Raw genomic sequence first — 9,311 nt, 5'->3', positions numbered from 1 at the left:
ACCCATGTAAATATGCCAGAATTAGTAAAAATAACTACTTCTCGTCTGCAGTCCCTGGGCAGGTGACAGAAACAAAACATAAAACAGCCAACATTAATACAACACTCGTTTGCTATAAATTAAAAAAAAAAAAAAAAAAAAAAAAAAAAAACACATCATGATGACATAGGCATCATCAAAACAAATAAACAGACAAACAAACAAATAAATAAATTAAAAAAATAGACATAGGATGATCACAGGGGCATTAGCTTATACATTCACCTCTATACTTTCAACTAAACAGAGAAAGTGTTTTTACTGTTTCTGGACGCAGTTACAACAGTTTTCTTTTCTTTTCTTTTCTTTTCTTTTTTTAAATTAATATTTTTTAAAATTTGACAGCAGTGACAACAGTTTTCTTTTCTTTTCTTTTCTTTTTTTTTAAATTAATAATTTTTTAATTTGACAGCAGTGACAGTTTTCTGAAGTATTCCTGAGCTCTTTCAGCTACACTGAACACAGCAGCACAACACTTTTCATGCTCTGCTTCCTGAAGGACTCCCTAAGTCTTTTCACATTATGTTCTGTCAGTGGTTAAAGACCTGTATTTTGTTTACAGTTTGTAATAGTATGTATTTGTTCTTACTATTCTATCACAAACTATGGCACAAACATTTGCCCCATGCCTCATACTTACACAGACTAGACCTTTGGTGATTCTCATTTCGTGGCCAGCGATGACCCCTTCACCTGTCGGCCTTGTAGCTGTGAAATCTTACAGGACAATGTCACATACAGTATATTCTTTAAAGTTTTCAATCTTATTTTTGTCTCTTTACCAACTTTTTTGTGTTCCAGGAATCACTTAAATAAAACAACTGTCCTTCACATTTAATAGGTGTTGAAAGCCTATTTTCAGATTTCTTGATAGTTAACTGTTAGGGTTAGGGTTATATGAAACTGCCATCAGTTGGGGAAAGGCTGTCATTTAAACTTAGCTTTATAAGATCAATAACTGTCTAGTTTGGGAAGAGAAAGTTGATGAATGAATTTGAATTTGATAAGAAAGGAGGAAATCATGCTGCCCTTGAGCCTTGATTATGGGGCTGTCAAGACTTGTCATTGTCCGAGCTCAGATTTATCGTTCAGGAAGTATCATTGTATGAGATCCCTCAGTCCTCCTGGTTGGATCTTATTTAATGACGCACTAATTGGTGCAATGATTGACTCAGCAACAGTGATTACCCTTATTGATTAAGGCCCACTGCCTCTCCACCTCAATTTATTCGTTTAATTATTGGAGTTGTCCAAAGCCTCCATATGAAGAAACACCCTGCAGTCAAGGTTACCAGCTTATACTGTTCTGACCTGCATGCATTAATGAAACAAGAATTTTATCCCTCCAAAACAGATTCATTCTGACGGTATAATATAAGTAGTTTTACTGTGTAGCGGAGCAGAGTTTTTAATGGTATCTTTACATTCAGTTCAGACAGTGCTATTATTAATTCTTTGCAGCACTGTGCAGTTAAATTTCCTCATGTCGTTCTGCACGGACCTAATTAGAAAACTCTCTAGGACACCCCTACATATGCTGTATTTATGCTCGACTGCTTCCTATCTGATCACTGCCACTGTCCAGCTCCTGGGAGCCCCTGATGCCACTGATCTGATGACATGATCACAGACCATGGCATCCACACCTGGCACAGTCTCTTTTACAAGACTTACCATGCATGCACACACTGTTTATGCTGTTCTTCCTGCCTCTCTTGTCTGTCCATCTGTTTTTCCCTGCGTAGGCTGTGCAGATTAATGAACATGGGAGTGGAAGCCAGACAAACTGACAAACCTCATTCCTGCCTCCTGCATTTTCTCCTGCTCCTCACACAAATGTTCAGTTTACAAGGTAGCGACTGCGGTCAATTGTGGATGACAGCCTTTAATTCTTCAGTGATTAAAAATATTGATTTAAAGAGACGGGTAGTCTGTGAAGTTGGCAAATTGGATTCCTGGGGCAAACATTTGTGTGGGTACTTCCTTTTATGTGTAGTCAACAGAGACTTCAGCGCTAATCTATGCCAAATCTGTTATCCCTGACTGAACCGGAAAGCACATTTTATGTAACTTAATTACTATAAATGTACATTACAGTCAAATATGTGTCTAGGAGACAAGTGTTAAGTGTTTCTCCATGCTATTTACATATTAATAGAGTGCCTTTAATACAGTTTATACACAGATGAAGTCACTGAATCCATGCTGGTGTATGATTAGTGCACAAAGTGAAAAGCATCTGTCACACAAATAATGCCTCTGCAAATTGAAGATGCATCCTTTCATTCAAGCTTCAATTCAGAGGCCTTGCACTATGTGAAGTTTGCAAACTGGCACACGTGGAGCAACAGTCTCCTCACGTCCTGATGTTTACAGTGTTTAACATATGCGCCAATCAAAAGCTTGTGTTCCGCACATGCGCAGTACGTGTGTACTTCTTGTACCGTGAGCGTTTCGGAACAGCAGCAAAGAACAGATGGAGGGACTTTGAAGTATTTCTATTCGCCTATCTCCTAACATCAAAACACGTAAGTTTAGCAAAGTATTAAACTAGACTTGACTTTATCCCGCATCAAAGTTGTGGTGTTTTTTGTTCTCTGCTGACTGAACAGACCGTTCCCTGGCTGCTGTATGCTAGCGGAAGCCTCAGGTAAAAGCTAAACAAACAACTCACCAAACATAGATATGGAGTTCATAGATACACAGTAAGTTTTCAGTATCTGTGTGACCAGACGTGGCTTTCACTGTACAAATCACAAGTTAGACTAAGCTCCAAGTGTCCCGTGATTTATCAGGTGGTTTCCAATCCCGATTAACGTTCACACTTGAGCTGATTGTCTTTTTTTTATCCTGAAAGTGATGCATAGTTTTCCCAAGAGCTGATGTAAAACTAGTTCTTTTGTTGGGTTTCGTATCAGTGTTCGACTGGGCTCCACTTTCAAACAGTAAATCATGTGACATCAAGTCAACAGCAGAATGTGTGTGTTTGTCCTAATGTGAATTTCAGCTGACTAAACAAATAAGACTGGAGTTTCTAACTTTACATTCTTCCTTCTGCCTCCAGACTTTTGCTTTCACTTCCTCTGCGTGGACCAAGTTTGGAGAAGAAACTTTTTGTCACCATGGCTGCTGCGTCGCCTGAAGGCAGCTTACGGGAGGACCTGACGTGTGTCATATGTTGTGACCTGTTCCGAGAGCCTGTCATGTTGGCCTGCATGCACCACTTCTGCAAACCCTGCATCACAAGGTACTGGAGAGGGACTCTGAGCCCTGTGACCTGCCCACAGTGCCGCAAGGAATTCAGTACCAAGCAGTTTCAAACCAACTACCTTGTGGCTGCTGTGGTGGAGAAGGTCAGGGCCAGCACCTCCGACACTCAGAACCTAGAGGTAAGTTTATAGTCTGTTATCTCACCTACACTCTATGTTTTATCATGATCCTGCTGGCAGCCCTCCATGCCTTTATTTTTGTTCTGGAGAGCATGAAAGGCTTTGTTAGTCTTATACAAATACCACTATTCTCCAAAGTATACTGATCAATTAGAAATGAGCTGTCTGTGACCTTTTAGGTCTATAAATTGAATGCAGTTGTATGTTCCAGTCCACATCTGTGTTTATTTCACTTTAGTTCCACCCTTAATATATCTTGCTTGAACTGCTCAGGGCAAAGTTCACTCACCACTCCCTGTTATATTCCTTTGTTGACGTGATATATGACTTTAACACAGCAGGAGGACAATTTAAACTGCCAGAAAAATAAAGCCACCTGTGAATTTTCATCATACCTGTGTATTTTTAAGTGGTGCTGACACTACAGAAAAGTGTTGGTTTAGAGATTTATGAAGACTGTAGGGTTGCAAGGTTGGATTTTATTGTTGTGTTTTTGATGCTGAGTTCATCCAGATGAATAAATAAACTGTAGAAAATATCAGAAACACATCTTTCTCAGCTCATGCTGTAGTGCTGGGTTTCTGTTTTTGTTTCCACTCACTGAAAGCCTTGCTTATAAGCAGCTACACATTCTCCCTAGGTGCAATTACTCTAGTCTAAACCCACGCTGATTTGATTTGCATCTTGTGTTACAGAAAAAAGTAAAGGAGGCTTTGGAGAGTCACCGCCGGAGGAAGGAGGACATCATCAACATTATTCGCAGAGACAAAGACAAAATGGATACCATAAAGGTACACTCTTCTCTTGCATCCCATGAGATGGCAGCACTTAACAGATAAGAAGGCGTATGTTCCTCCTTAATGGCTGTTTGCAATACGTCAGTGTGCATATTTAGTGGTGTTTGCAGACGTGTCAGTTAGTGTCAGTTTGTGCTTTGATTTGTAAAACTTAATGCTCTTGTGCTTGGGTAAATACACCGGTGTGTGCAAGAAATCTCTACTCATTTACAATGTTATTCCCACCTCACAATGACTTGGATGCAGCACTTAAAACAAAGGCCCGCTTCTTCAAACCGAGCACTTTCAATTTTACCACAAGTTACATAAACAATTACAGAGCCTGCACTGCACCACTCTGCACAGTCACCAATGACAGGAACAAAACATCTCGTCCGTGTGTGTGAGACAGATGGAAGATAAGGATATGACTTAAGCTGAGTGTGCTCTACCGAGATGAACAGGAAATCCCTCGCTGCTTAAACAGTCCAATTGTTTGACATCCAGATCTTTTCACCTCTTTGTATATGTATACTTAAGTGGATGTATGTTTAAAGCTTCAATGAAACAAGGCATTTAGCAGTAAAAATGACTTTTTCAGCTCAGTACAAAAAGTTAAACATATTAATGTGTTGTACTTTAACCCTCACAGACCTAAAGAGCCACTGACAACCAAAAGAGTCTACTGTTCTAAAATGTTTAGTAACTTTTGAAGCACTAATCTATCAATATGTTTAAATAATTCAGGCAAAATGCAGTTTCTCAGATTTTCATCATCATCAGATATGAACCATTTAGAAGTTAAGAGGCTCTAGAGTTGACATGGAAATGCTCATCTTCTGCAACACTGATTCACCAGCATAGTTTGACATTACAGTAATTGCAGATGTTTGTTTTTGTGTTTATTTAATAATATATTGTGCTGTAAATGTCACTTTTTCTTCATTTTTTTTTCTATTTTCAGATAATAACCTTTGAGTTTAATCTGAGGTGTTATGAACATTTTCAGAAACAATAAATTAAATGTAGGAAAATACCTGGTTTGATGATGAAATGAAGAGGAAAATATTATCATAAATGGTGATAAGTCACTTAGAAAAGGTTGCATGTCAATCAAAATGAAAAATTAAATTAATTTGGAAGTATACAAAAATACTTCTATGTCTTTTAAGGTTTAATTGAATTACATCAACATTAGTAATGCAGATACAAAATAATTAAAACTACAGATAAGTCTGCAAACTGAGAACTGTATGAACACATGAAGGCAAAGTTAAAGAGGCTGGTTTTTCAGTGTTTTTTGAAACAGATTACACCCACATAGATGAGTTTGGTTTTACATGGCACGAACAAAGGGTTCTGATTGGATGACTGAACTGGCTGGACAGTAGACGAAGGGGTAACAGCTCAGAAATATGAGCAGGAGCTCAGTCAGGTAAAGTGTCATATGTGTTTAAAAGAAACAGTGCTGAACTTGACTGGCAGCCAGTGCAGGGAAGATAAAATAGGAGTAAGGAAGCATAATGTATCTATTTAGGGTCACATAAAAATGACTTGGCTTAATGCCACATTATGCTGTTTACCTCGAACACAGGGATGTCAAACTCATTTTCTTTCAGGGGCCACATTCAGCCCAATTTGATCTGAAGTGGGCTGGACCAGTAAATGGCATAATAGCCTATAAATAATGACAGCTACAAATTTTTGTCTTTGTTTTAGTGCAAAAAAAACCATTAAATTATGAAAATATTTACATTCATAAACTATCCAAACAAAATACATGTGAATAACATGAAAAAACTGAAATATCTTAAGAAAAATAAGGCCAATTTTAACAATGTTATGCATCAACTTATCATTTATATACACAAAACATTAAGTAACTGGCAGAATATTGATAAAATTGCACTTAATTTTCTTAAGAGATTTCAGGTTGTTCATATTTGTTCAGGTTATTCACATTTTATTCTTAAAGGACAGCTGGTCTTGTCATTATTTATAGGCATAATGTAATTTTTTTTTTTTTGTTTTAAATCAAGAAAAAAATTTGGAGTCATTATTTATAGTTTATTTTTCTATTATTTTAATTGAGATCACATTTGTCTGAATGTGGCCCATGAACTAAAACGAGTTCAACGTCCTTGACTGTATCTTCTGTGTAATTTTTGCACTTTGAAAAATCATCCCGCAGACCGGATTCGAACCTTTGGCGTGCTGGTTTTGGCCCGCGGGTCACATGTTTGACACCCCTGCTCTAACACTATTCCATCCTCTCCATCTCAGAGAGTCACCGCAGATCTTCAGACTCGAGTCTGTGGGGAGTTCAGAGCTCTCCGTCAAATCTTGGATGATGAGGAGACCTCTGCACTGGAGCAGCTAAAGAGAGAACAGGATGAGGAATTGATGAAAGTCCAGCAGCACCTGGAGCCAGTTGAACAGGCCCTGAGTGAACTGGAGGAGAATATCAGGGCACTGGAACAGGCCAGCGCTGCCACAGAGAAAACCATACTGACTGAGGTAAGGCCTGAGGATGAGGAGAAAAAAGAAACACTGTTAAGACTTACTTTGTAAATGGAAAAAAATCAAAGCTGAGAATATGTAAATTGCATGTCAGTGTTGAAAAAAAAAAAAAAAAAAAACCATGTCATCTAATCTGACTTGAGTATCACGTTACAACCTAGAGCCTCTAATGGGATTTTGTTTTTATTTCTGTCTCCCCAGCTCCCACAGCTAAGGTAAGCCTACATCCTACAGTTATGACTGACTGATGGCCTTTTTTCCCACCTGTCAAATGCTTATTTGATTTGCACCTCCATTTATATCCAGACAGTGTCATTAGTCCTGAGAGAAAATGACCTGGTGTGAAACTAAATGTATGTTTGCTTTTTCCAGCAGACCATATGCACCGATGGATTTTGCCCCAGAGTTTGATACAAATGCTTTCAGCATCAAATACATGGCCCCGTTACAGTACATAATATGGAGAAAGATGTTCAAGTCTTTAAAACCAGGTAATATCCCTTTCTGAGTATTCAGAAAAATTGGAATTGGTTCTACCTCAATAGTGGAAATCATTACTGAAAAAAATCATGACTATAAAAAAAAAAAAGGCGCTGGAGTGGTAGTATTACAATAGCAATGACACAGATAGGATATATTTTCAATTTAAAATGTGACACTATATTGAATTTTATAATCACCTTCACTCTAAATTGTTTCACCCTCAAGGTCCCACGCCATTAACTTTTGATATCAACACAGCGCACCCAAGCATTAGCCTGTCTGCAGACCAAACCATGGCTGTCGAGTATGATGCAGGAGTCAAACACAAGTCTAACAACAACAAGCGCTTCCTCCAGTGCGTCAATGTTCTGGCTTCCCAAGGCTTCCATTTGGGGAAGCATTACTGGGAGGTTGAGTTGGGGTCCAAACCCAAGTGGGACCTGGGCGTGGCTGCGGAGACCGTGGACAGGCACGCTCGTATCAAGCTAAGCCCAGAGAACGGTTACTGGACGATCCGGCTACGGAACGGAAACCAGTACTCGGCGGGCACCCAGCCGCCGTCGATGTTACGCCTGGTCTCCTCCCCTCAGAGGGTCGGGGTCTTCCTGGAGTGTGAGGAGCGACGAGTGTCCTTCTACAACGCTGATGATATGACTCTGATCTACCAGTTCACCAACGGGCCCAGAGGCAAGGTTTTCCCTTTCTTCAGTCCGTGCATAAGTGACGGTGACCAGAAGCCTCACCCTATCAAGCTCCTCCATCACCCCCCCGTCCCTTTGTCTGGCTAACACTAGCATAATCAATGAAAGCTTCTCAGTATGTAGGGGATGGACATTCACATATTGACCAAAGACTGTTCCCACTCAGCTGCTGCGAGACACAAGTGCCATTATTTGAGTTATGGCTCCATAGAGCAGTCTTGATAAGAGAATTAATTTTCAGACTTTTCTGTTAAGAACTCTTTCTCTCCTCTATGGTTTTATGATTTAATATCGCCCAATGCATCCATTATTTGTCAAAAGAACCTCAAAAGCCTTGAAATGTAATAGAAAAGTTGTCATTGTTCCGCATCTAAAAATCCATTCACCTGTAATCTTCCAGAAGAGGCTCATTCAGTTTGCATTTTGGTATGAAAGCATTAAAAAAAACAATATATTCTATCCTTTTGTGTTGGATTTAGTCAAGTTCATATTAGGAGCTGCACATTATTCAACCAAGTATGTTTTACACTAGTAGAGTTAACTTTTCAAATGACACTATGAATTAGACCAATCAACAAAAATAACCTGTGATCCTCTTCTGTGATTAGTATTTGTTGGTTGTTTAGTGGTTCTTCATGTTTTTACAGATTTTTTAAAATAGTGCTCTTCATCTTCATGGTTTGTGTTTTCTGAATATAGCTGATTGCCAATTCCAAGGTCCACCTTTCAGCACCGTCTCATCATTTCACTTCATTTCTACCTTCGTTGTATGAAGTCAGCCTCCACCGATTTGTCTTTATTGTAAAAAGTTGTAAACTCATGCCTTTATGTTCAGATTTAAACACACTGGCTGTAAATGTCCACTCAGTTACTGTACATTATGTCATGGCTAATGTGGTAAATCATCTGTTCTGTCTTAAATAAACATCAAATCTGTGATTGTTTCTGCAGCTGTGAACCAGCACACTTATATGACCTCACTTGAAATAATCAAGGATGTTATTAAGAATCATCAAAGCAGAATGCACAGTTATGAATGGTGTGGTTGATGAGAATCCAAAGTCATTTACCACCACAGACAGTGGGCTGGAGGAGGGGGCCAATGCTCCTGCACCTGGACTGGAACTTCTGAATACACAAGCAATCTTTTGACATTTACACAGCAAAAAATAGGCGGGCTCTCGGTTATCTTCACAAACACATCGGGCACCGACGTCCTGTTTCCTCCTTCCAGGTGAAAGGTCAGATAAACAGAGTGACAGTGGGGATGCCGGAGTGGGCCTCGGGGGCATGCTAAAGCAGGATGCTCATGCCTCCTCCTCTGACTGGAAAGTGTCATAATGATTGCACTAATGCACGACCGGCGCGTTTCCTGAACATGGGCAACGTGAAAGGGGTGGGTA

At 39.4% G+C, this 9,311-nt stretch overlaps 1 protein-coding gene across 3 annotated transcripts; it reads left to right on the top strand.

The window, feature by feature from the left end:
• Positions 1-2,465: 2,465 nt before the first annotated feature.
• trim105 (tripartite motif containing 105) lies at positions 2,466-8,858 on the top strand. 3 transcript variants are annotated; one of them, XM_030145266.1, is made up of 8 exons: positions 2,474-2,567; positions 2,652-2,689; positions 3,104-3,428; positions 4,124-4,219; positions 6,488-6,721; positions 6,926-6,939; positions 7,097-7,215; positions 7,433-8,858. In XM_030145266.1, exons 3-8 carry the CDS (start codon positions 3,162-3,164, stop codon positions 7,993-7,995), a joined length of 1,293 nt encoding a protein of 430 aa, XP_030001126.1. In that variant the 5' UTR covers positions 2,474-2,567; positions 2,652-2,689; positions 3,104-3,161; the 3' UTR covers positions 7,996-8,858. The 3 variants fall into 3 exon arrangements, with proteins under 3 accessions (XP_030001127.1, XP_030001125.1, XP_030001126.1); XM_030145267.1 differs by lacking the exon at positions 2,652-2,689 and having other exon boundaries at positions 2,466-2,567; positions 7,100-7,215; XM_030145265.1 differs by lacking the exon at positions 2,652-2,689 and having other exon boundaries at positions 2,466-2,567.
• The last annotated feature ends 453 nt before the right edge of the window (positions 8,859-9,311 follow it).

This window comes from Sphaeramia orbicularis, chromosome 10 (assembly GCF_902148855.1).
Source record: "Sphaeramia orbicularis chromosome 10, fSphaOr1.1, whole genome shotgun sequence".
NCBI classification, from domain to species: domain Eukaryota; kingdom Metazoa; phylum Chordata; class Actinopteri; order Kurtiformes; family Apogonidae; genus Sphaeramia; species Sphaeramia orbicularis.
Note: the sequence above shows the minus strand (reverse complement) of the source record. Positions and strands in the feature narration are given on the sequence as shown.

Coding starts and splice junctions, on each gene's coding strand:
- trim105 (XM_030145265.1), top strand. CDS start 3,162: ATGGCTGCTGCGTCGCCTGAAGGCAGCTTACGGGAGGACCTGACGTGT. Junction 4,220..6,487: donor ACAAAATGGATACCATAAAG/GTACACTCTTCT, acceptor TCTCCATCTCAG/AGAGTCACCGCAGATCTTCA. Junction 7,216..7,432: donor GTTCAAGTCTTTAAAACCAG/GTAATATCCCTT, acceptor TTCACCCTCAAG/GTCCCACGCCATTAACTTTT.